Source organism: Mustela nivalis (assembly GCF_964662115.1).
Source record: "Mustela nivalis genome assembly, chromosome: 7".
Classification (NCBI taxonomy): domain Eukaryota; kingdom Metazoa; phylum Chordata; class Mammalia; order Carnivora; family Mustelidae; genus Mustela; species Mustela nivalis.
Genome location: NC_139026.1, coordinates 146,434,574 through 146,460,995, shown reverse-complemented (window position 1 = coordinate 146,460,995; position 26,422 = coordinate 146,434,574). Strand labels below are relative to the sequence as shown.

The window sequence follows — 26,422 nt, the reverse complement described above, 5'->3', positions numbered from 1 at the left end:
TGGCAGTTTTTGAAATTAGTTGTACAGAAGACTGCTTATTACTTTTTTGGGAAGATTTTTTATTTATTTATTGGACAGAGAGGCACAGTAAGAGAGGGAACAGAAGCAGGGGGCGTGGGAGAGGGAGAGGGAGAAGCAGGCTTCCGGTTGAGCAGGGGGCTTGAGGCAGGCTCTGTCCCAGGACCCTAGCTAGGACCATGACCTGAGCTGCAGGCAGACGCTTAATGACTGAGCCACCTAGGCGCCCCAGGACTGCTTGTTTCTTAAGGTACAGTGTCTGGAAAGCCAGTGGTACGATACTTAAGACAGAAAATCATTGATTCAAAACCTACAACTTTGAGGGGTGCCTATAATTTCTGGCTCAGTTGGTGGAGTGTGTGACTCTTGATCTTGGGGTTGTGAGTTTGAGGCCTGCGCGGGGTGCAGAGATTACTGAAAAAATGAAAAAACGAAACACTGAAAAACCTACAACTTTGAGGTAAAAGGAAGGTTGGTGTTGCAGTTTTTGCACTTCAAAATACATTAACTTTCCAGTTTATACTTACCAGAATATTCCACTGGAATAAGTCTTTAGAGAGGACAGAAAAGACCTTTACTCATTTATTTACTTGATTGAAACGTCTGTGGCTCTATTAGGATCGGTTTCACAGGGTTTTTGATAGTTTCCTTTTTTACAAAATGTGACTTACAAACTGCAAGGTAACTGTGGTAGATTGTGTTGATGATTTGGCAATGGAGATGCTTTATGAGGTTATTAATTTAATCTCTGTAATCACTGAAAAAGAACTACTATGTCCACCTTCTTTTTATGAGGAATATAATTTCTGGGTAATGTTCCATTAAGTCACTTTGGTTTCTTGGCCAAATTTTTATGTGGCACAATTAAATAGTTCTAAATGTTTCCACTAAAAAAAAATTACTGAAATACTCTTAAGTGGGATCATACTGAATTGTTTAACCAAGGTAGTTTTGTTATATGCAATTTGTCAAAGATAGTATCAATGTAACCTTTGTTACATTGTATATAAAATTCTGCCAATTACAGATTTTGCCATTGTTTGGCTTATATCTTTATTTCAGTCATCTCTAATTTCTGTAGCTCTAAATTTTCAGACCGAAATGTCATTAAAAAATGTGTTCTTTAATTTTTCAGTCAGAAATAAATTTTCGGGGTGCGTGGGTGGCTCAGTCATTGGACATCTGCCTCTGGCTCGGGTTGTGATTCCAGGGTCCTGGGATTGGGCCCCACGTCGGGCTCCCTGCTCAGCCGGGAGCCTGCTTCTCCCTCTCCCCCGCCCGTGCTTGTGTTCCCTCTCTCGCTGTGTCTCTCTCTGTCAAATAGATAAAAAAAAATCTTAAAAAAAAAATAAATTTTCCACTGGGGTGCCGGGGTGGTTAGGCTCCATTGGTTAGGCATCTGCCTTCCGCAGGGTTCATGATCCCAGAGTCTGGGGATTGAGCCTCCAGCCCCGCAGCTTTGCCTGCTTGTGCGCGTGTGCGCTCGCTCTCTGTCAGATGAAGAAAGAAAATCTTTTTTTTTTAAGATTTTATTTATTTATTTGACAGACAGAGATCACAAGTAGTCAGAGAGGCAGGCAGAGAGAGAGGGGGAAACAGGCTCCCTGCCGAGCAGAGAGTCCGATGCGGGGCTCGATCCCAGGACCCTGAGATCATGACCTGAGCCGAAGGCAGAGGCTTTAACCCACTGAGCCACCCAGGCGCCCCCTCTTTTGTATTTTAAATGTGCAGAGGCCTTGCAAGCATATTACCTTCAGTATTTAGTTCTTGCTTTCTTCTGCAAATCTGCTGCCTCAATATTTCAGTACCTCAGTAATTTGATCTCTTTTTCACCTATTTCTTATCCCAGAAGTGAGGGCTGTTGTTGACCCCGCTCTTCTGCGCCACCGGCCCTCCCCAGCCCAAGTCCGTCTGTGTACCCTGCTGATCTTGAGGATCATCATTGATTGCCTAGACTGCTCTAGTAACTTCCTGGCTGGCTTTCTCATTCGTAGTCATCTGATTTTTCCATGTGTTGTCTACACAGCAGCAAGAGTGATTTTTCATGTAAATCTAGTGTCATTCATGTAAACACCTTGAAATAACTTCCTTTTTTGTTTTAGGGTACAATCTAAACATAAAAGACAGGCTCTAAGCCTACCTCTCCCACATGTACCGTTCTCTCCATTGTTTGTTGGGCCTTAGCCACATTATCTCTTTGTTAGTACCTCTGAGAAAATAGTTCATTCCCAGCTTAGGGAATTTGCTCGTGCTGTTCCTGCTCTTGGAACACCCCCTCCTTCTCTCTCTTCCGCATGCTTAACTCTTACTAGTCCTTCAGTCTCAGTTTAAATGTCAGTTTCTTGGAAAAACCTTGCTAATTCTTTAGTTTGTATCTTGCCTTCTCATGGTATTTCTGTCTTTAAGACTAGTCACCATAGGGGCGCCTGGGTGGCTCAGTGGGTTAAGCCTCTGCCTTCGGCTCAGGTCATGATCCCCGGGTCCCGGGATCGAGTCCCGCATCGGGCTCTCTGCTCAGCAGGGAGTCTGCTTCCCTCTCCCTCTCTCTCTGCCTGCCTCTCTGCCTACTCGTGATCCATGTCTGTCAGATAAATACATAAAATTTAAAAAAAAAAAAGACTAGTCACCATAATTTGCAATTTCTGTAGTAAATTCTGAGATTATATGCAAGGTCTGTCTCACAACTCTAAATAACCTGAAAGTAGGGACCAAGTCTGTTTAGTTCACTTCGGTATTCCTGGCACCTGACGTGTTTACACACTGAAGAGCACTGGCGCGGGACTTAAGGAAATGAGTGCTGTTGCTGTCCCTGCTTTAACGATGGCAGAATTAAGCTTTAGGAAGGTGGTTAAATGACTCGTTCGAGGTTATACAGCTCGTTAGTGTTAGATGGGTTTGTCTGTTCATTCACTTACACCATCAAGTATTTTGGGATGTATTTATGTCAGGCCACCTGGTTGGCCCTATGAGAACAATAGTGAGCTCAGATAGTGTCCCAGGTGGGACATGGGTGGTGGTGTGGGGGAAGCATTCATTCACTGAGTAAACCACAGATAAGATCTAGGTGTGCAGGTGCTGAGGGCCACGCAGTGCCGTGACTCGCAATGGTCAGAGGAAGCTCTTTAGAGGAGGTAACGCTTAAGCCGGGGCTCCCCTCAGCAGCAGTGAGGAGTCCCTCACCCAGGGTCAGTGGAGGCTGAGCCGAGACCCTGACTTCCATCTCCCCCTTTACGGTCTACCTGGCAGAAACAAGAATTTGCTGGGACATGGTCATTGGAGACCTGCTGTAACAGAAGACTTAAATCAGATCCTGAGTCTAATAACATGAAACCCATAATATTGAGGCTTCAGTTGGAAATTATATGTCATGAAGAAGTGGGAAAATCTCTGTTTGAATGAGAGAAGGCAACGGACAGCAGCACAGAGATGTCGCAGATGCTAGAATGACTCGGCAGGGATTTGCAGACAGCCAGAGTATGTGGTCCTGAGCCGTTAGTAATGTTTGAGACAAATGAGAAAAAAAAATGTCAAAAAAAAACACAGGATATAAAGAAGCACATGGACATTTAGAGCTGAAGAGTGTAATTGAAACAAAAACCCGGTGGATGGCGGGACAGCAGAATGGAGAGGGCAGAGGAAAAACGGAAGAAGCAGAGGTCACCGGACCTGAACAGCGGAGAGAAAATAGACTGGAGGAAAGGGAACGGAGTATCGGGGGCCTGTGGGACTGGGACAAAAACCTGATGCTCTTGTTACAGTCCCAGAAAGAGGGGAAAGACAGTGGGGCTGAAAACATATTTGAATAAACACTGGCTGAATATTTCCTAAATTTGGGAAGCTATAAACTTAACAGAATCAAGCAGATTTATGAAACTCCGACGAGAGAAACTCAAAGAAATCCATGCTAAGACCCATCGCAGTCAAACTTCTGAGAACTAAAGAAGCAGCACTGAGAGAAGTGCCACTTTCCCGCGAGCGGACAGACGAGTTGACAGTGGATTTGCCATCAGCGACTATAGAGGCCACGAGGACGTGGCGTATTTTTCAAGTGCAGAAAGAAAAGACCTGCCAGCCCAGGGTTCTGTATCAAGTGAAAACATCCTTCACGTGATCTGTCGGCAGCCCCAGATCTGCCCAAAGAGAACCGCTGGAGGAAGTTCGCGGGACACCACGGGAATGCGGGAAGCCGCGCGGGCGCAGCGGGCGCGAAGCACGGACAGCGGTGAGGGCGACCTGCTGGTGCGCACGGCAGGTGCCCCTCGCGGCTGAAGTTTGAAGCTCTGGACGGTCTCTGGGGGTGTGTGGAGGAAGCGTCTCACGGGACCCGTTACGAGTGCGGGTGTACCGAGATGGGAGGGCAGCTTTCTGTTCGTTACCGTGACCTCGTGCAGTGTTGATCATCGGACCGATACTGTGAAAACCTAATGCCTGCAGCAGTCCCCGAAAGTCGTACAGGAGAGGTGACCTCAGAAACGACACCGTACGTCAGAATAGCATGCCGAGACATGTTGAAGTAACACGCAGGAAAGCAGAAACAAAACAAAAAACACAATGAGGGACCAGAGATTGACTTGTATACTAGGAACAAGTGGGGTTTACTTGTGCATACAAATTTGGAATGTCGTTCGAAAATCATCTGTGTAATTGATCTGTTAACAGGGTAAAGAAAAGCCGCACCATTAAGTGATGCAGAAAAAAAACATGACAAAATTCAGCACATTAGTGAGATTCTCAGGAGCGGGGAGTCTCCTCATCGCGCAGTTGACCTACAGCTAGCGTCATACTTAACGGTCAGAAACAGTCTTTTTAACCTTGAGATCAAAACAAAACAAGGATGTTTATTGTCACTATTTACAACACAATACTAGAATTTCTAGCCAGAAGGAAAGGAAATAAAGGCGCACAGATCAGAAAGGAAGAAATGAAACTTTTTTTATGACATAATAGTCTACCTAAAAAATGCCAAAGAATGAATAAAAATTTAGAACTAATAAATGACTTGACAACAGTGTGGGGTACTAGCAATTAACATAAAATGGAAATGAAAATACAATGTTGTTTAACATCACTCAGACAGTAACAGCACAAATTTCGGTGTGAATTCGAAAAGTCACATGTAGGACTTCTTTGTGGAAATTTACAGAACTGAGGAAAGAAGAAACGATCTAAATAAACCGAGACATACACCGTATTCATAGGTTGGAACGCTCAGCATGATAAGGGTGCCACTTCTCTCCAAATTGATGAACAGATTAAACACAATTCCTTTAAAATTCCATGAAGATTTTTATTTTTGTAGGTATGGGAACAATTATTCCATGGAAATCTTTAGTAAAAGGCGAAAGATTTATGCGATCTGAAGAGAAACCAGAGTATGGGAACAATTATTCCAAGTTTATGTGGACAGGCAAAGAAACTAGAAGAGTTAAGACAATTTTGAAAAAGATTTCAGTGATAGGAATCACTCATGATTTCAAGACCACACAGTAGTCCAGACTGTTGGCAGGGGCACCTGGCCGGCTCAGTTGGAAGAGCATCCTGCTTTTGATCTTGGGGGCATGAATTCAAGCCCCACGTTCATTATAGAGAGTACTTAAATAAAACTGAAAAAGAAAAATACTGTGTTGTTTGGAGAGAGAGAGAGAGATACATAGATCAGGTGAACAGAAGAGCGAACCAAAAATAATCTCACCTAAATATAGCCAGCGGATTTTTGACCAAGATGCCAAACTTTCTTAACTCAGTGTGGGATGGATAGCTTTCAACATGTGATGCTGGAATAATCGGATATCCTCAGAAAGAATGAAACAAACAAGAAAACCCCAAACAAAAATACCCTGTGATCTAAACACACCTTAATATAAACACCCAAAGGAGCTCATAAATTTAAATATAATGTATAAAACTACAATTTTAAAAGAAAAAATTTTTAGGACCTAGAATTGATAAAAAGTTCTTAGACCTGACTCTGAAAGATAATCGATCGGTGGGATTTCATCAAAATTGTAAAAGTTTTGCTTTGTGAAAAACCCTGTTAGGATAAAAGACTGCGGGAGAGGGGGGTGGGAGGTCGGGGGAACCAGCTGGTGGGTATTAGGGAGGGCAGGGATTGTATGGAGCACTGTGTGTGGTGCAAAATAATGATACTGTTATGCTGAAAATAAATAAAAAATAAATTAAAAAAAAAAAAAAGACTGGGGGAAACTTGGTAACCCACTCAGCTGACATGTAACGCGTGAAGGCTGTATGGAGAACTTTCAGGTCTCTGCAGTAAAAACCCAGAGTCCTGTTAGAAGACGCTGGGAGACGTTTTCCTGACAGTTCACGGGAAGATGTGCAGGGTCACCAGCCACCAGAGAAGTGTGCGCAAACACCGTGACAAGATACCGCACGTCGCCCAGAGCCGCCGGAACTGAACACCGGGAGCGCTCCAGATGAGTCTGGAGAGCAGAATCCCGTCGCTGATGGGAACAGAAGACGTTACAGCTGTTTTGGAGAAGCGTTTGGCGATTGGTGTTTTTTGTTTGCCTAAAGTTACAGTATTTTAGACACAGTGAACTAAATAAATCATTAAAAGTGATTTTACCTGTTTACCTTTTTTTTTTAACGTGGCTGCTAGGAAATTTGCCGTGTTGTGTGTGTCTTGCATTATATTTCTCTTGGGACAGCATTGTTCTAGGATCTGTGATCTAGAATGTGTGATTAGAATTGGTTCTCGGGGGTGTAGACTGGGGCTGGGGAAAGTTGGTCAAGGGAGACTTGTTCTTTAAGCCTGTCTTTGCGATTTGACTTTTCAAAACTTGTTAATCAGATTTGATAAAAAGTTACCTGTTTGATGAAGGCTGGGGTGTTTATCTTAAACAAGGTTAATTTGTCACTTTTTAAATTAAATAGTAAATACTGCCGTAGTGAAGAAGTTTGGAATTGAAAGAAATTGTCGTCTGCTTTTCCTTCATTTCAGTTTGCCGGATCAGAAATTAAGTTTCTCCTGCTTTTGTTTAGCTTACTACAGGAGCGACCGGGAAATCACCTTCTAGAAGTGATGCCCACAGAAAGCGGGAGTTGCTCCACTGCTCGCCAAGCAAAACAGAAACGCAAATCTCACAGCCTTTCCATACGAAGGACCAACAGCTCGGAGCAGGAGAGGACAGGTCTGCCGAGAGAGATGCTCGAAGGACAGGTGAGCGCGTCCACGGTGTTCGTAATGTTCCAGAAGTAGCCGAATACCTGCGGGTCTCCAAAGTAGAGAAGAAGAGTGGGTTACTGAGACTAAACAAAACAAAACCAGGCCCTTCTTCCCTTAATAACCGATTAAAACAACTGTCACATATAATACCTACACAGAGACGTGTGACTAGCTAGTGTGACTAAGGAATTTTTAAAATTTTAATTAATTTACATTTAAATTTAAATAGCTACCTGTGGCTACTGGCTACCGAATTGGACAGTGCAGGTAGACAGTGTAAGATACGTTTTTTTATTCGATTTATTTACATTTCTAGTGGAAGTCCCACACTGTCCTTTGCTAGCATCTTCTGGACTTAACTCCCATTTGAGGTGAATGTGTCCTTTGCTTGGCCTTCTGAACGCCCCTCCTCCATTGTGATGTAGGACAAGTAGGTGATCGCGTCTCGGGGTAACCCTTCCTCAGGGTCACTCAGAGGCCTGCAGGCTGAATGGCCTGGCCGCCGCGCCGCCCCGAGGGCCCTCGTGTTTGAGCTCAGCACTCTCTAGCCTTCTTGCCGAGACGCGTCCCTGGATGGCGGGCGTGAGGCGCTCTGGCTGGTTCGGCCGCAGGAAGACCGCAGCAGCGGTGTGCGCTGCGAGCTACTCGCATGGTAGGTGGGGGTGGAGGGATCTGAGCGTCCACGTGGCCGGCTCCCAGTGGACTCGCTTTCCAGACAAGTCGACGGTCATTGGCTGGGGAGCAGTGTCCTGCTACGCGCAGGTAGTGTGAACGGGCGGGGTGGTCACTGCCCCCGGCTCAGACTCGGGACTGCGGCGTTGCAGAAGGGGCTGCTCGGCGCAGGGACGCGAGGCCTGCCGGAGCCCGGCCGCGTCTGTGTGCGCACCAGGCGCTGACCGGCCTGCTGCGCCCGGGACGTGCGGATGGGGTGGAGCGCACGTGGGTTTTAAAGCTTTGCTGAAAGCTCCCTCCACCTTCCTGGGGGAGAAGGTCTCATTTCACGGCACATTTTGCTTCCCTGATTGTCAAGTGAGGCTCTTGCCGACGTCCCAGTTTTGTCTCCAGTTCCTGTGACATCCTGCATTTGCGGCTTCAGTAAATGTGCTGTTTCAGTTACCGAGTAGTCAGGGTCTGGAAGCGCTGTGGGTGCAGGTCGGTAGGCATGGATGCAGTAGGAGGGGTTTGGCCTCCCTGAGGACGCACAAAGGCTTCTCCCCGAGTGCCCCGTGCAAGGGGGACTGGCTGGACCAGGATGCAGGAGCAGCATGGCACAGAGAGGGAAGAGAATATGCGAAGGCACGAAGCAAGGTGGACAGTGTGGGAGATGTTCATTGTCATGGTTATTTTCCTTTCCCTTTTTTTTTTCTAAGATTTTATTTATTTGATACAGATCACAAGCAGGCAGAGAGGCAGGCAGAGAGAGAGGAGGAAGCAGGCTCCCTGTGGAGCAGAGACCCCGATGCGGGGCTCGATCCCAGGACCCTGAGACCATGACCTGAGCCGAAGGCAGTGGCTTAACCCACTGAGCCACGCAGGCGCCCCTAGAATATAGCTTATTAAAATAAACTTAGAGTATCATATGGTGGAACTTAAGAGACTGTGTGTGATAAAACCTCGTTTATGGGGACTGTCTTCCTTCTCTACAGATCTGGAAGTTTTCCAATAAGGTAGGCTTCTTCCCTCCCTTGTTAAAGGAAAAATGTTTTGAAGAAATGTTTGTTTTTGAATCCCATATTGGGCTGCGTGACCATTTTTATCATTGGGTTGTAGTTTTCGTCTGTAGTCTGGGTAGATGTAAAACTAAGTTGTTAAGCATTTTTTGTGTAAGAAATAAGAATTTAAGACATTCACTTTGAAAAAGAGTTTCTTACTCATTTTAAACAGAATCTTCCTTTTTTCAGGATTCTAAGCTGCCTTCCTCGGTTCGCAGTACACTTCTGGAACTATTTGGTCAAATAGAGAGAGAGTTTGAAAACCTTTATATTGAGAACTTAGAACGTGAGTATCTGCTGTCCTCGTAAACTTCTGTAAGATGTCTGGGTAGACATTCGCTACTCTGTCTGCTTCCTCCTCTTCTGTGCCACTTGCAGTCCCTTAGGATAACCCAAATTTATGACATTACAACTCCCTAGTCAGAAGTCAGAAGTCTGTGGCTGTGTCACCAGGCTCAAATCCTGGTGTCGGAAGGACTGTGCCCCTCTGAAGGTGTGAGAGGGAAGTTGTCCTCTGCTTGTTTCATGGTGGCCGGTTTCGGTCCTCGACAGTGTGAGGACAGAGGTCGCCATCTTCCTGTTGGCGTGCCCAGGATCCAGAGCCTGCCTCACTTTTCACCTTGAAGCCCTTCCACTCCTGCCTCCAAAGCCATCAGCAGCGGGCAGAGTCCTCCTAGTGCATCCCTGAGCCATTTCTAAAGACGTGAGGGAAGGATGGGTCATCGGGTCATACCGGGTGACATCCTCATCGGAGATCCCTTACTCTCACACCTGCAAGGCCCCTTTTGCCATGGAGGCCACATGCTCACAGGTTACTTTTGGGATAGATAGTTCTGCTGACTTGCCCATTCAAACTGATTTTATGAAAAATACATGCATCTTATAAACACTCTTACAGAGAGTTTATTGTAGATTGAGAAAATGTTGATCTGTGTTTCTCTTTAAAATAGACTGTATTTTGAGAACTTCCTAAAATGTATTATGAGTTTGACTTACTAAAGGTAAATCAAAGGAATTTTTAAATTAGCTTAGCTTTAGGGGCACCTGCGTGGCTCAGTCGTTCAGCATCTGCCTTTAGCTCAGGTCATGATCCCGGGGTCCCCAGATTGAGCCCTGCATCGGGCTCTCTGCCCGGCGGGAGCCTGCTTCTCCCTCCCACTCCCCCTGCTTGTGCTCCCTCTCTCGCCGTGTTTCTCCCTGTCAACGAAATAAGTAAATTTAAATCTTCAAAAAAGAATTAGCTTTAGTTTCTCCTTTTAAGTTTATTTTAGAAGGAATGCCATCCATTGCTTAAAGAATCAGACAGCATCGGGGCTCCTGGCTGGCTCGTTTAATGGGGTGTCTGGCTCTTGATACTGGGGTCATGAGTTTGAGCCCCACCTTGGGTGGAGATTGCTAAAACAAAAAACAAAACAAAACCCCAGTATGTAAAGATAACTACTATTACCCTTGCCTGCCGACCTATTCTGTTCTGCAAGGAAAATATTTTCTGCATTTTTTGCTTTTAATTCTTGTGATTATTTCTGTAAACTTAGTCCACTTTTACTCTTGGCTAGTCAGCTTTAAGCCACGTGCACTCATGCTTTCCTGGGAAACGTCAGGAAATAAGCCTGTCCCTTACCCACTGGTCTCTCCATTACTTTACAGTGTCTGTTCTTTCCATAGGGTTTGTGTTGATGAAACCTGGGTTATGCGCATGGAACTATTATCTGGTCTTCATACTTGACCAACAACATTTCTGTTACAATTCTTTTCTCTATTAATATATAATCTGTTATTAAAATATCTTTTACTCCAGAACTAAGTGGTGTTGAGTAAATAATGAAAAGAATGTAATCCTGTGTCACTAAAACTTTTCTAGTGGACCATTTGATGTTCTATTTTTGAATTCTCCTCATAAGTCCATCTTGGAAATTTACAGAGGTAGAAATTATTTGAAGTTTTTATAAAGTAAAACTTAGGTACTGTGTACTGCTTCTGATCTTAGTGCTTTTCTTTTTTTTTAAGTATCAGTTGTAATGCCCCAAGTGCTATTGAATTTCTTTTGTGATCTAAGGCCTTATGTTTTATGAATTCATGCAGTTTGTTCAAGAAAAAGAATAGAATTACTGGGGTGGCTGGGTGGCTCAGTAAGTTAAGTGTCTGACTTTTGATCTCAGCTCAGGGTCGTAAATTCCAAGCCCTGTGTTGGTCTCCCGTGGAGCCTACTGAAAAAACAAACAAACAAAAAAACAACCCTAGGATTACCAGTGACTAATGCCGGAGGAACTTGGAGTGTGTACGGTCTCATGCTGACTGGTTTGGATGGCTTCCTGTGATCTGAGGACAGTCAGCGTTCGGTGGATTTGCTCCGAGCCTTTGCCCTCCGCCTCCCTGTCGCCTGACCCAGCCCCTTGGTCTCACTGGAGGCCGAGCAGAGAGTGGAGCATGCTGGGAGGTGGCTTGACACAGTGGCAGGTGCACGGCCAGGTCACGGCACTGCTGCCTTGCTGCAGTGGCTCGTGTCCTTGGCCGAGTCCCTTCCCCAGATGTCACTCCTCATCCCGCGGTCTCGCAGTCCTGTTCGAGAGGGCTCGGGGCTGAGAAGGGCACCAGCATAAGCGTGTCTCCTGATCGTCCCCTCGAAGACTCATGTCCCCCCTCTGCCTGCCTTCCCTGCGGTTCTGCACTTGCAATCATGGGTGCGAACTCCCCCTGAATTGTTCATCTTGGTTACGTGTCCTCTGTATCTGGAGCCTCACCGCGAAGGCTGCGTGTTGTTATGGCCTGTGTTTCCCCCCAGCTTCCGTGTTCTCAGCTAGACTAAACATTTCACTGAATTTTGGGCAGTATCAGAAAAAAATTTTTTTTTTTTTCAAGATTTTATTTATTTATTTGACAGAAAGAGATCACAAGTCGGCAGAGAGGCAGGCAGAGAGAGAGGAGGAAGCAGGCTCCCCGCTGAGCAGAGAGCCCGATGCGGGGCTCGATCCCAGAACCCTGAGATCACGACCTGAGCTGAAGGCAGCGGCTTAACCCATTGAGCCCCCCAGGCGCCCCTCAGGAAAATGTTTTTAAGTGTACAGAAGAGAGTACAAAGGGGACGACCTGAGGCCCGGGTCCCCGAGTCCTGCCCGTGAGCCCCGACGGCGCAGCATCTTCCCGGTGCTGGAGTTCATCGTCTACGCAGGGTGTCGTGAGGTCGTGAGAGCTGTAGGAACTGGGATCTCGTTTAGACAGTACTTCAGTGTTAATGTTGTTAGGTACTGAAGTTTGGAAGTGCACGTCTTACCTTCTTGAAAACCACTTCTTTATTCCCAGTGCGTAGGGAAATCGAGACTCTTAATGAACGTTTAGCCGTTGAAGGACAAGCGGTCGACGGGGCGGAACTGAGCAAGGGCCAGCTCAAGACGAAAGGTAAGGGTGAGCGCTCACGAAAGGCTTGTCCCACAGAATATATCCGAGTGGTACTTCCGTGTGGTTCACGACATTCTTGAGTGAGTTTGTGTGCGCAAGTGTGCCTGTGTAGTGAGTCCTCCGCGGCCACAACAAATACTGTGCTGTAACCTCCAAGGACCACATTAGCTTTCTTTTTTCAAATTCTTCAATACTCAAGGTGCTACCTAATAAAACAGAAGAAACTGTAAAACTCGGGGGGGGGACATTTCAAAGCATGTGGGTCAAACTGAGTCTTAAGATAGTGGTATTTTAAGATAGTGATATTTTCAAAATTAAACAAATGAGTTACTCAGCTGATCTTCAAAAAAAAAAAAAAGGATTGTCCTGCACGTTCTGTGTAGGGGAAGTATGGACCTTAGCGAGGGACCCGGACTGATGGGCGGTGTGCAGTGGGTGGGACTTGGGCCCTGCGGTCAGCACCGGTGTGGAGGAGGGGAGGGGGCGCCGGGAGGCCAGGCTTCCTGTTGTGGCCGTGGCCTGGCCCTGACGCCAGCATGGATGAACCCTCGGCGCGGGGCGGGGGGTGGGCGGTGTCACTGTTTTCCTGTGTGGAACCACAGGTGGTGTTTGCTGTCCCTAGTCTGTCCCTGCTCTGACACTCTGGGGCCCTGTGCTTGTATGGCATCCCTGACTGTCGCTTCTCTGCGTCTGCAGCCAGCCACAGCACCAGCCAGCTGTCGCAGAAGCTGAAGACCACGTACAAGGCCTCCACCAGCAAGGTACGCCAGGCGCTGGCCCTCGGGCCGCTCCTGTGGTATTTGAGGTGTGCAGACGTGTACCTGAAGCTGCATATTTTCCAGTCAGGAGCGAGTAACAGACAAGGAGGAACTTCTGCTGTTTAGAGAAATTGGATTTTGCAGGGAGTATCATAAGTGTGTTAAGTGGCCACGGCCTCTGGACACCTGGACTCTGCTCTGCCCAGGTCCTTCCTGAGAGTCAAATGTTGCGCGTAAGTAAAGAGATCGTCTTTTCAGGAAAGAGACATGTTGTGGTGTTCTGTGGCTTGATGCAGAGGCTGAGTCTGGAGAGCGGGACAGGCGGGACGCAGGAGGCTTCCCCGTTAGCCTCGCCTTCTCTCTCGTTTTCTAAGGATCATCCAGAAGTGAAGGTCTGTCTGCAAGGCACGTTCGGACAGTTGGGATAGTTTGCGTTTTTAAAAGTTACCTTGTTCTGACCGTCTTAAAGTGGCAAAGATTGAATCATTTGGAAATCAGTTTATCTGGGAGGGAGGACTGCTGTCAGGGAATATTCTGAATGATTTTGTGTGCGTCTCTAGTTTGGGAGTATTCTGGACATACAAAAGATAAATGAATTATTTAACCGTAATAAATGGACATTCTTTCTGCTAAACCCGAGGGAAAAGCTGAAGTTTGTGCTGTGCTACGGTAGCATGAAGAGTTCTTGTTAACTTCCTGTGTTTCCGGTTTGTTCCATTGAGCCTAAAGTCACTGAGCGAGCCCGGCACAGGAGACTAACCGCAGTTAACAGACCAGATGCAGTCTTGTGGCTACTTCTGCTTATTTGAAAATTTTTAGTACTTCTTTGTTATAAAAAATAGTAGGAGTATTGATTATTTTCTTGTTTCCTTTGATAACTCTAGAGTTTAACTGGTGAATTAAAAAATTTTTATTGTGTATTATTTAGCTTATACTTAGTAGTTTTTAAGTTTTTAAATAAATCAACATTAAACTATTTTTCAAAATGTGTTGTAAAATTATGTTCTTCCTCACCTAACTTCATGTATTATCTCGACTTCCGTTGTTTATTCCAGTGGGACCGCGTATGTACACGACACACTGTCCTAGCACTCGGAAACCTTCAGAGCATTTCTGAAGTAGAAGATGAAAGGCGTGTATACAGTTAGCCCTTGCTAGCAAGAGTGAAAAACGAGATTTGGGCCAGGGGAAGGAAATGCATTATTACAATATTCTGCTTAAAGAAAAATGTATTTAAACATATTTAAAGCCCCCATCATTTTAGATCCTACAAATCCATACCTGTGTGCTATTAAGAAACATGTAATTAATGATCTTCATTGTGTGCATTAAAGAATAGTGTTGAAAGATGTCATCTGAAGATTGAAGAAAGACTCTGATAGCAGAGTGTGTTGTGGTCCGTGCCGCAGCGTGTGTCCTCGGTGGGAGCGCTGCGTGTGTGCGCGGCGCGGAGGTGGCGAGCCGGAAGCAGCGCTGCTCGCCTCCTCGCTCGGCCCTGCCGGCCGGCCGTGTGCTCGGCGCCCCCTCGTGCGCTCAGCAGACACGAGAGCTTCCCTTCCTGGGTGCCTGAGGATGGACGGCGCGCGTCTGTCGCGGGGCGGGGCGGGGCGGGGGGTGCCCGTCCAACGCAGTCACTGTAGAGAAGCTTGTGTTTTTATAGAGGTAACTCTGTCATTGTGAAACACCCCTTTCCGGTTTTGTTGAAGTACTTTAGATTGTATCTTAAATTAAAATGGTAATTAGGATGACAGGTGTAAGCATCACTTCATTCTGCTTTTCTGTCGGGAATGTTCACTGCATGACCTGGTTTTTTTTTTTAAAGATTTTATTTATTTATTTATTTGTCAGAGAGAGAGAGAGCGAGAGCGAGCACAGGCAGGCAGAGAGGCAGCAGAGTCCGAGGGAGAAGCAGGCTCCCTGTGGAGCAAGGAGCCCGACACGGGACTCCATCCCAGGACCGTGAGATCATGACCTGAGCCGAAGGCAGCTGCTTAACCCACTGAGCCACCCAGGCGCCCATGACCTAGTCTTTTGTGGGGCCTCTTCCTGTCGTGACAGGGCTAGGAGTTTTCAGAACAGAGAACCGATAGGTATTCAAGGGTGGTCGGCATTTGGAAGCCGCACAGGGAGTGACTTGTCACAGTGTTCCTGGGCTGCCTTTGTCCGTTTCTGGAATCGACCAGAAGGAGTCGGGGTCCGTGTGTCTTGAGCAGGGACCTTCGGTTCTTCCATGCGTGAGTCTGGCGAGGAGCAGGCCTCTAGGAGCGCTCGTCTCCGGACAGCAGCGTCTGGGGGAGGGGGCAGGAGGCTCCCCACGTACCGTGACCCAGGCTGTGCGCGTTCTCCTACGCAGTCCTCCTGCGGGTTCCGTTGCTGGACATCCGATTGGCACCTCACGCCAGCCAGAGCACTTTTGCTTGTCGTGGAGGGACGGTCTCGCTGGTTTGGGTGGGAGAGCAGCTTCCGGAGGGTGAAAGAAGACGGTGGGCTTGCATTTGAGCAAATCCTCTTGTAAAATTCAAACCCACTTAGATGTGTTTCTGCCGGAAAAGTCCGGGTTTTTTAAACTCGTTGTTTCAGTCGTTCCTGGCGTCTGAGGACGGTTTGAGGGTTCGCCCCTAAAGCGATGGACCAGTGGCTTGTGTTGTAGGTCTTTGTTGTAAGAATGAACTGAGATTCATTTTCAGGGCTGCGCTAAATCAGGGTTCAGAAAAGCTGTTTAATCCCGTTTTCTCTTTCACTTGATTTTATGGTTTCGTTATTCTGATTAATCTACATTATTCTCGTTTGCTTAAAAGCTGAAAAGCCATTTTATCTAGGAATAGTTTATAAACAAACTCTGAAGAGCTGTGTTTAGTTAGTTTCTTTCTCACACCCTTGGTGTTTCCGTGGTACGAGGAGGTGGCATCTGTTGGCCGTGCATGTCGTGCGGGCCGGGGCCTCGCCCTCGTGGGCACCCCCGTGCTTCCGCGGTCTGTCCCGTGGACCGTGGGCCGCCCGCCCGGGGCCTGCTGGCGCGCTGTGTGCGTCTCTTGTGCGGCGCTGGCACTGCGCACGCGCCCGGTCAGCAGTGCTGGGCAGACGGCGTCTGGGGGCAGTGTCGTCCTTGGACTCCTCCTCACCTGGGCTCTTGTCCCTGATCACACATGGTTGGTGTAAATTACTAGAAATGGGGAAAAAATGAAGGTTCCCCCAAAATAAAAGTGGTTTTAAGGATGAGGGTGTACTCTCTTGATTTTCATGTCCTGGTAGTTCTTTTTTGTTTTTTGTTTTTCAAAGAATTTGGAAATTCTACTGATGGTTTGGATTTGTGGAAGAGACTTGCGGTGCATAAGCAGACCCTTCTCTCTCCTGCAGGAGGACACAACCTGCTTTGCGGGAGTGTGGGGTCCTTCCGAGGCCTTCTCGCTCGCCGGAAGGATGCTGCCGTTTGTGCTTACGTCGTGTTCCCTTAGTGCTTTCAGTACCTGTTCCGGGACTCAGGCCGTTCAAGACCTCTTTTGCTGTTGTACCTTTTTTAAACTCAAAATCATTCAGTCCCTAAGTTGTCTGTAATACTTCCTCCCGTCATGGTTGTAGATCGTCTCCAGCTTCAAGACCACCACGTCGAGGGCCGCGTGCCAGCTGGTGAAGGAGTACGTCGGCCACCGGGATGGCATCTGGGACGTCAGCGCGGCGAGGACTCCGCCCGTGGTGCTGGGCACCGCGTCTGCCGGTGAGTCCGCGCGAGTCCCTCTGCTTGCTGCGCGCGGCGGCCCGGGGCGGCCCGGGGACCCGCCAGTGCTGCTAGCTGAGTTGGCTCTGGCAGCGGACAGGAGGCCAAGCAGTCACTGACACGGAAGCACTAGGCCCCTCCGTGCCCCATTGGGCCTTGCTGCTGTGATGTGAGACTGTGGGCCTGGTGAGCGGACGCTGGCTCTGGGACTGGCCGCCGCGCCAGGAGTCGCTGTTCGCAGCAGTCTAGGCAGCATGTCTTTTACACAGACTGGGTATTTTTTTGATTGGCTTTTGTGTTACTCACAGTCGAGTGCACATCTGCTTCAACTGTGAGGTATAGGGGGCTCGTTCTAGGATTCAGGCAGAAGCTGGGCCGCTGGCAGCCCAGTGTGTCTGTCAGGGCAGGCATCTGAGAGCCCTTTTATCTCATTAAAGGAGGAATATTTTTTGAAAGCTGTCCAAGGTGCATAACCTGACACCCTTTCAGATAAAAATTGCTGAAGTTAAAAATGGTGCTCACTTGTTGAAAATGACTACCAGCTTGTGAGAAGTTACTTACTAGGTTCTGCTTTTTAAAGTAGAAGTAGAAGATGTTGCAGCAGTTAGACCCATGAAGAAGTTCTCTTTCTTGTTTAGAATTACGTTCACACGTGAGCACCCCAGCATGTTCTGGAAATTACAATTAAAAAGAAAGGAAGGGTCCTTTTCTGGTCTCAAAAATCTTGTTTGGATCACCGGCACTTATTTTCCAGATTTTCCTGTTATGTAAGAGGGAAGGTCCAAAGGAATATTTTTATCTCAGATACTTGTAACTGGATTTGGATTTGCATTTCAGTGCCGTGTGATGCCCTGGAAAGTTTTGGTTTGACAGAACAGTGGACCTTTTACCTGAGGACTCAGGCGAGATGCCATCCATGTGATAGTGCCCTGGGGTCCAAGTCCCTGGGTTTCCGTTTGCCACCTGACCTCGGACAGGTCACCAGCTTCTGTCTCCTTGGAAATGTTTTCTTTCATCAGTTGAACTACAGACCAGGACAGAGTTGCGGGAGATACTAGTGATGGCGTAATCTCTCACTTTTATTGAAAAGACCGTAAAAGCGGGGATGGGTCGATTACTCTGGTGTTTTTGGATTTTGCAGATCACACGGCTCTGCTGTGGAGCATAGAGACAGGGAGGTGCCTCGTCAAGTACTCGGGCCACGTGGGCTCAGGTGAGCAGCACCGGGGGGCGGTGTCTCCTGAGGGGCGCTGTGCTGACCTGCCTGCAGGCTGTGCGTGCTCTTGGGCAGTTGGGGCCATGCTGCCTGCGCGGCAGGGCCTCATCGGGGGACAGCGAGCGCGTAGGAGTTGTCTGCGTCTTTGTTACCGCTGCCTAGACAGCTGCGTGTCAGCGGATTTGGAGCGGAGATGCCACCTTGGTCAGAGACTGTGTGCATTTCAGAGGTTCCCTTTCAGGGAGCTGCTTCGTGTGCTTTGTGTGCAGTAGGGCCTGGGAGGGCTGCCGTCTGACCCTGGGCTTCTGCTTGTGGGTGATGGCCCTGTGACGTCAGCAGCTCCACCCTGCCCCCTGAGCTGCACCCATGCCGCCGGCTGCTGTTTTTTTTTTTTTTTTTGAGATTTTATGTATTTATTTGACAGACGGAAATCACAAGTGGGCAAAGAGGCAGGCAGAGAGACAGGGGGAAGCAGGCTCCCCGCTGAACAGTGAGCCCGATGCGGGACTTGATCCCAGGACCCTGAGATCATGACCTGAGCCGAAGGCAGAGGCTTAACCCACGGAGCCACCCAGGTGCCCCTGCTGTTCTGACCGCATCTTGCCCACTTCCCTCTGGGCACCCTTTGGGGTTCCTTCTTCCTGGCCTGGCCCCTCCCCCCCAACAGGCCGCCTCCCGTCTCCCTGTCCCCTCACCAGCCCTCCCCTCACGGACCTGTGCCGACGGTTCCTGCCTTCCACGCCCGTGGCCGGGTGCGCCCCAGCTGCAGACCCAAGCCCTGCTGCCCAGTGGGGGCCTTTGTGTGGTCCTGTCTGGGCTGTGACCCACAGTCTTAACCTCTCTCGGGGTCTCCTTCCCTCCGGTGTCCCCGCTGCCGCGTCCTGCCTCTCCGCCCGCGCGTGTCTTCCCCGCAGCGTGCGTCTTCTGTCTGCACAGGGCAGTGCCCGGGCCGCGCCGACGTTCTCAAGTGAGCGTAGCTGTAGCCTGTGTTCCTTGGTCGGACACCTCCACATCGCCTAGAAATGAAGCGGCTGCTGGGCAGCCTGTGTAAAAGAGGAACCGCTTCTTACTCCTCACTGCTCCAACAGCCTTACGTGTTCTGCTTTTTTCTTCCTGTTTTCTCGATAGCCTGTCCTATTGTTTGAGTTGTTGAGTTTTAGAGAAGGGGCTCTTGCGGAGGCAGTGCGGACCCACTCCCTCGCCCCGTGACGTGACTGTGCACTCTTGTCCTCAGCACGCGGCTGCGGCGCGGTTCTTCCTCAGATCTGAGTGTGGCGACACGGCCGCCCACATCCGTGCGCTCCGTGCAGTGGCCTTGCTTCCGTCCGGCCTGGTTTCTGTGTCTCTCCCAAGCCCCTCCCCATGCTCCGCCCCGTGACCGTCCTCTCCCGTGGCCGGACGCGGCACGGCGTCTCTGTTCTTTGCTGTCGCTCTCATTCCTTTCGCAGGGTGTCCCCTCCGGCAGGTGGCTGTGATGCCCTGCTTGTCGGGGACTGCCCTGCATGTGTTCCTGCCGCGTCCTGCAGCGAGCACGTGGAGTGCCGTGCGGGCGGGTAGTGGGAGTGGGGCGCTGGCGTGTCTGGCCTTCCCTTCTCCCGCGGGTGCTGCCCTCCAGGACGCCGTCTGTGTAGCGCTTGTGTCCCGGCTTTGGCTTTTCCCACTAGGCGGTGCTTTGATCCCATGGGGACGGTCCCTTTAACCTAAAGGGTGGGGTTCTGCCGCCCGGGGTTTCTCATCCAAGTGACTCACTGCAGGTGGTTTGACATGTGTCTGCCCTGTCCTTCCTCTCGCACCACCTGAACCAGGCACCCTCCTGTGCATCGGCCCTCCTGCCTCGAGGGTCCCATGTGGAGCGTCGCAGCTGCCCCTGCTACAGGCCCCCCCCCCGTCAGACCTCCCGTGCTGGAGACGGTGCTTTCTCCCACGTGGCGGTCTCTCTCACAGCTCGGTTAGGCGCACAGACGACGGGCAGATCAGGTGTCTGAAGCTCGTCTTGAAGAAAGCTTGTCTCTGCTCCCGCTGTGGCCGCCATGAGTGGGGTCGGCTGCGGGTCTGCAGGCCGCTGGCAGAGCTCACCGTCCGTCTCCGCGCGAGCTGTGGGCTGCTGGCTGTCTGGCAGGGGACGGCGTCGCTGCAGCCCGCCGTCTGCCGGGGGCACCCCGGCACGCCTCCAGTCCGGCCCCCACTCAGTGGCACTGTCCCCGTGGTAAGGTCCATGCTCAGGTGTCACTTCATTGGGCCTGCGTGAATCCTGCTGATGGCTGGCCGGCACTGGGGCCGTGAGGAGTCACCGAGCGCCTACCGTGTGCCAAGTGCCCGGCTGAGCACTTGGTCCGCGTTCCTGCACGCACCTCACGGGGCCCTTGAGGGAGGTGGTGTCTGTGCGCCCTATGCCCCTGGGAAGGTGCTCAAGGGCACCTCATGGTGCAAAATAACGCTGGTCCTACCCGGTGTTCCTTCCTGGGAGTGTTAGGGTTATTTTAGGCATTGTTTATGCTTTGCTGTTTGTAGGGAGGTCCGTTTCCATGAGCTCTTCCCATGTTTACCTGTCGTCCAGAGTTCATAGGGAAAGCATCTTTTAGCATTTTCCAGTTCCTCGGGAAAGTAGAATTCCCGGGGCTTCGCTGACAGAATCATCCTGAAAGCACTTGCCGACGTTGGCTGAAACTTCCTGTGTGTTCGGTGTGTGCTGTGTGTCTCCCACGTGTGGGTGTGAGGGCCGGCTGCCCTGCGTGCCCTGACTCCGGTCAGCTCTGTGTTGGGTCGCCGGGGCGCTGATGTCCTGCTGCTCCCCGTGAGAGCTCGGTGGCGAGCCGCGAGGTCCCAGCAGCCACCTGCGGCCTCTGCATGCTCCAGCAGCTGTCGCGCGGCCACGCTTTTGGGACAAGGGAGGGCTGCCCTTCCCTCTACTCTGGTGTCCTGCCCCATAAAGGAGCACCAGCTGGGGAGACCTTGGGTGGATCCCCATAACCGGAGAAGGAAACTGTCCACGTTGATCTGACTCTCCCCGAGCTGGCCTGGCCGTATCTTCTCTGTTTCTGGGGCCTCCCGGAATGGGACAGGAGGGAGGGGCCTGATGAGGTGGGCCTGATTGGGCCCGGTGGGTGGGCTTCAGTCATGTGCCGGAATGTTTTGTCTGTCTGTCGTCCTGTTTTTCTTAGCGTCCCGATTTATTTTTAACTCTAGGTGGCTTCCTTATCTATAAAAAGTGGTGGATTGTTTGTAATTTTCTGCTGTGTGTATTACACTTCGGCAGTGTGATAGTTGATAGGCAGTAGTGTTTTCTTTTTTCTCCAGTCTCCTAGCATGTATTCATAGCTTAATTAAATGGGAGGATCTAATATTGAACTGTTATAGTTCTTTTAATTTTTAAAGTTACTTTGTAATATTTAGGTGTGATAAATATTGATATGTTTTTATTTTAAACCTTTTGTAATATTTTTATTTTGCAGTAAATTCTATAAAGTTTCATCCATCAGAGCAGTTGGCTCTTACTGGTACGTAGATTTTTTTTTTCTTTATTGAGCAGAGTTACTGATCATCTTGAAATAGCTGTGGTCGTCCTTTTCTCGTCCGCGCCTCATACCAAAGTCAGATGCTCACTGGTAGCCGTTTTATGTAATACTTGAGGAATGGGGAAGGAAAAACACGTCTAGTAGAACCTTTGTCACCCGTAACGGACTGCTGGTTAGATGAGCTGCACTGTCCCGTGAGATTGCGCGTGACCCACCGTGAGGTCGCTGTGCAGAGCACGTGGCGGTCGCCAGCCTTCCCTCTCACACAGGTGTTTCTCGGCAGACTGACCCGCTTCTCTTCGGCCCTGTCGTCGCTGCGGAGCTCCTCATCCGGCGCGCACCTGCAACAGGCGGGAAAGTAGGAGCCCCAGCGCATGGCTCCTGTGCGGCCAGTGCTTTCAGGCCTTTCTGAGTAGTGCTCCTTGGCCCTGGGGGCCTGGGTTTGCCATACTTTTACATTGGACTGAGGAGTTTTCCTATGAAATTGTCCAGTACCTATAGACTTCTGTGATTTTGGGGGACCCTGACGGTAATCTTGAAGGATAGATGTTTAGCAAGTGGAGCTCAGTGAGCTTTTTTTTTTTTTGGTAAAGCACCAGACGTCCATGCTCTCACAGTCTGTGGCTATGGGCAGTAAGCCTCTTTCTCACAGTGGGTTGCTGCTTGGCTTTGGCCCCTGGGCCAGATTTCGCTGCCCCTGGGACAGAGGACGAAAGTGAGCAGGACGGGTGGGAGAGTCCGTTCGAGGGCGCTCTGTGAACCGACGGGCTACCACAGCAGCCCGCTGGTGCCTGAGCAAACAGCGGGGAGGACTTGCCACCTTCTGCAGTGCCTTGGTGTGGGACTGTGAAGAGGGCGGGTGGAGGGAGACCAGTGAAGCAGAGGTGGGGTGCGCAGGAGACGGAGACATTCTCAGAAGGGCTGACGCAAGCCGAAGCAGAGCACGCAGCGCGCTGGAGGGGGCGGGCGGGGCGATGCTAGCAGGGCTCGAGGCTCTGGCCGTGAGCTTATTTGATGTGGCGAGAGATGTGCTACCGTCCACACGTGGCCATTTGGGGGACGTTCTGCAGCCACAGAGAGAAGTGGGATTCAGGCAGGCGCTCTGTGAGGGCGCGTGTAGACGCCCATCTGGCACGTCTGTGGGCCTGTGTGTGCCCTTCACTGTTCTCTCTCTGGTCCCCAGTCCGAGTCCCCACTCTCACCGCTTGGCTGGTGAGAGTGAGGGCTGAGCACTCAGGGGCCCGGCAGGCTGTGAGCCCGTCAGCGCGGAGTGGAGGGGAGCACACTTTCACGTGGGGCTCGCTTTGCTAAAGGGCCTTGGAACTGCCAGGGTCGTGAGTTGAAGTGTAGTTGGGTTCCAGTTGACTTAGGTTGGATAAATGGAGAATAAAATCTGTTTGTACATTTTGCCTGAACCTTCACAGCTTTTTACCCTAAAATGAAAGAGGGGGTATTTTAATCACTGTCTTAATTTGATACCTTTAGTGTCTTGGCAGTGGTATCATGTAGTCTCCAAAGTGGCTTTGGGATCGCTGATTGACAGAGCCTAGCAGAAAGCACGTTTTACACCTGCTGTGCACTGTGGGTAATTGTCCCCTAATTTCTGTCCTCAGCCTCTGGAGACCAGACTGCCCACATCTGGAGTTACGCTGTTCAGCTGCCGACACCCCAGCCCGTTGCCGACACTACTGTAAGCAGCACCTTTACTTACCCTGAAAGCGCGACATGGGGTATGTCAGTAGGGTTCTGGACATGTGCAAAGTTTAGGATAAATTTAGGATGTCTCACAGACGGGATGCGTGTGACCCCTCCCCTTTCCCCCATCCCGTAGTCTGAAGCCCTCATCCCCCAGCGTGGCTGTACTTGGAGATGGGCCTCTACAGAAGTACTAAGGTCCTGAGGCCGGGCCCTGATCCCAGAGGCTTAGTGTCCTTGCAGACGCCACCCGGCTCCTGCGTGTTTCCTCTCCCTGCACGTGCCCAGGAGAGGCCGGTGGGGGGCAGCGTGACGAGCCGGGAAGGCCTGGCCCGAAACCGGATTGGCCGCTCCTTGGGCATGGCCACCCCGTCTCGGTGTTTCGCTCTGCAGGCAGAACAGACCGAGACAGGGTCGAAAATGATGTGCCTGCCTGTGTGCGTGTGTTGTTCTCACTGCCCATTAATGTTTAAGAATTGTAGGATTACGTCCTGTTTCTGAATATTTCATGTATCTTGGACAACTCGTTTGTCCTTACGTGAAGTAAGGTGAACAGTGCGTGGCATCCTCCCGTGGGTGGGGTTGTAACGTAGGTAAGGAGAGGTCGCACGGAGAGGAAGGACGAGTGGGCTTAAACCACGGAGCCTTCGATGACCTTTTTCCTGTCAGATGCAGCTGTTCCCCTCAGCCCAGCACCCCGTGTTTGTCGTCTCGCCGAGACCACCTCCCTAGTTTCCTCTGCAGGGCAGGGCTCTGCCGTCCTGTCTTCATGCGTCATTAGCCTGTCTCAGGGGCGCGCACGCGGGTGGAGTCGCGTCGGGCAGCCCAGCGTAGCAGAGCCGTAGCTGTCGGGGGGACGGCGGGCACCCTGCGCTGGGGGTGCTTCCACCATTGAACACTCCTTCCTTTCTTTTCTTATTTTGTTTTTTAAAGATTCCTTTACTGATTTGAGAGAGCGTGCACACATGTGCACGTGAGCGGGGGAAGGGCTGAGGGAGAGGGAGAAGCACACACCCTGCCGAGTGTGGAGCCTGATGTGGGGCTCAGTCCCAGGACTCTGGGATCATGACTTGAACCAACGGCAGGTGCTTAACCCACTGAACCCCCCCACTGCCAGGTGCCCCATATGTTTTCTCTTTTTAATTTGGAGCAATGAGTTTCACTTGGCATCCACCACATTGGTAGATATTGGGGTGGTGTAGTGGAAACAGTTTTAGATGACCTGTTAATCAGTGTGTGGCACTGGTTGTGTGATGCTGATTTAACCTGGTGAGTGGCCTAATTTTCTTCTTCGGGAGTGAAAATTGAGGCACGGTACCTAAGTGGCTTCCAGGAACCGTTCCTGCCCAGAAGCCCTGATTCAGTGAGTGAGTCAGGGATCTCTTGGTTCTGGAGCTGCTGGTGCTCAGGAGACAACCTCGTGCGCTGTAGACCTGTAGACCGTGCCGGACACCCCGTCCCAAGGCTGCTGGCCGTGAAAGTGGCTCAGTGATTCTACGTCATCCCCAAGACATGGGCAGAAATCACAGCTCGCAGCCTCCATCCCTGCCTCTGGCCGCGGCAGTATTAAACATCTTACAGTTACTCATGAATAGGGTTTAGCACATTTGCATTTTAAAATCTCTTAGTTCCTTGCGTAGTTTGGAAAAACGACCTGTCAAGGTACTGACCGTGATCTTTCCAGCAAGGATCCTGCTGGCTAGAGCTTTCTGAAGCGGGAGCTCCGGGCCACTCTTCTGAGATCCGCAGTCTCTCTCCTGGACTTGCGCTGAGGACATCCCTGTGTTCACGCTTACTGGTCTCTCTTCCTTCCAGATACTCGGGAATGGCCCAGGGGGTGCACTGCTGCAGGGCTGGGTAACTGCACCAGACCGTCAGGACATTTGGGGTTGTCTTTGGCGCGTCTCTTCTTCCCTGCCTGTCTTCCTCTTCCATGGTTTCCCTGAGCCTTTGACATCCTACTGCTTCTGCTTCTCACACGGGTCTTGCAGGATACCCCGCCCGGAGATCTCTCCGGAGCCATGGCCCTGCCCAGACCAGCGGCCTGCGGGGGGCAGGGCGCGTCGGGAAGCTCCTCCAGAGCGGCCGTGGGGGCTCAGAAGCCTCGTGGCCCAGGAGCGGGTGTTGCCTGGTGGGAAGTCCCGAGTGCGGCGTCCCCGTGCAGGGTGTGCAGTGACCGTGTTGCTGCTCCTGTCCGGGCGCGGTCGCCGGTCCGGGTCGTTTCACCCTCAGCAGGTCACGCTCCGGGTCCCGTCTGCACGCTGAGGGGCGCGTGCTGCGAGCCCCAGCCGTGGTCTTCTCGGGTCCCCACCCGGTCTCAGGCCTGCTCCCATTGTCTTCTCTCTGCGCGACGTCAGGAGCCGTCTCTCGGGCCTGGCCCTTGTCACCTGGATGAGTCCTTGGCCAGTCCCTGGCCTTAGTTTGTGACTCTGCCTGGACGCTCTTGCTGGGCTGCCTCGGCAGGTCCGCTCCGCCCTGCCGGGTGCCCCCCCCGCCCCCCACCCGCCGGCCTCGGCGCCCTCCCCTTTGTTTCCTAGTGCGTGGTGCGCTTTGAAGTCGGTCACTCTGCGTGATCACATACGCCTGACTTTCCTGCGAGACTGTGGGTCCCTGTCTCCCTGGAGAAATCCCCCCCGTGGTTCCGCCAGGCTTTTCCTTGGTCGCTGCTCCTGACCTGTGAGTGCCTTGGGCAGGGCACCCCGCCTGCTGCCCGAGTCGGCCGTGGCCACGCTCCTCCAGGATTTCCGCCTCCCTGCCGGCCTCTCATCTAGATCCTTCCGGGCAGTACTCAGACCTGGCGCAGGGCGTCCGCCCTTAGCCCTGGTTTCCCTGCACACACCTTGCAGCCTTCCTGCTCTTGGCACATTCCTGTGGGCTCAGGCGGGGTGTCCCTGCTGCTCGCCGGCATCCCCTCCACACTGCCCAGCGCGGTCCTTGGACTCCTTACCCATGTCTGGTAGTGTGACCCTCTGTCAGCCTCTGTGTTTCTCCCACTTGCTTTCTCTTGAGTCTTCTAGGCTGGCTCACCTCTGACCCCACGTGACCCGTGCGGACGTCTGTAACTGCCCTCTCGCACCTCTGCCGCCATGACCTTGTTTGTAGAGACCCCTGTTTGCTCCTTGTTATGGCTTGTGCACCTGCTGTCGCCTCTTCTGGGAATGCTGTTCCCCTCGATGTGTGCCTGGCTCCCTTGCTTGTTTCGTGTCCCAGC

At 50.8% G+C, this 26,422-nt stretch overlaps 1 protein-coding gene across 9 annotated transcripts in view; it reads left to right on the top strand.

Moving 5' to 3' along the window:
• WDR37 (WD repeat domain 37) overlaps positions 1 to 26,422 on the top strand; it is a 50,381-nt gene that overhangs the window by 3,114 nt on the left and 20,845 nt on the right. For 7 of the 9 annotated variants that reach the window (XM_082739790.1, XM_082739789.1, XM_082739788.1 and 4 more), the window contains exons 2-9: positions 7,021 to 7,198; positions 9,106 to 9,202; positions 12,217 to 12,312; positions 13,009 to 13,073; positions 16,650 to 16,785; positions 17,927 to 17,998; positions 21,454 to 21,498; positions 23,130 to 23,206. In XM_082739790.1, coding sequence (XP_082595916.1) covers positions 7,061 to 7,198; positions 9,106 to 9,202; positions 12,217 to 12,312; positions 13,009 to 13,073; positions 16,650 to 16,785; positions 17,927 to 17,998; positions 21,454 to 21,498; positions 23,130 to 23,206 — 726 coding nt within the window. In that variant the 5' untranslated portion in view covers positions 7,021 to 7,060. Of the gene's footprint in view, positions 1 to 7,020; positions 7,199 to 7,717; positions 7,857 to 9,105; positions 9,203 to 12,216; positions 12,313 to 13,008; positions 13,074 to 16,649; positions 16,786 to 17,926; positions 17,999 to 21,453; positions 21,499 to 23,129; positions 23,207 to 26,422 lie in introns of those variants that run through there. The other 2 variants (XM_082739794.1, XM_082739793.1) reach the window with 1 other exon arrangement.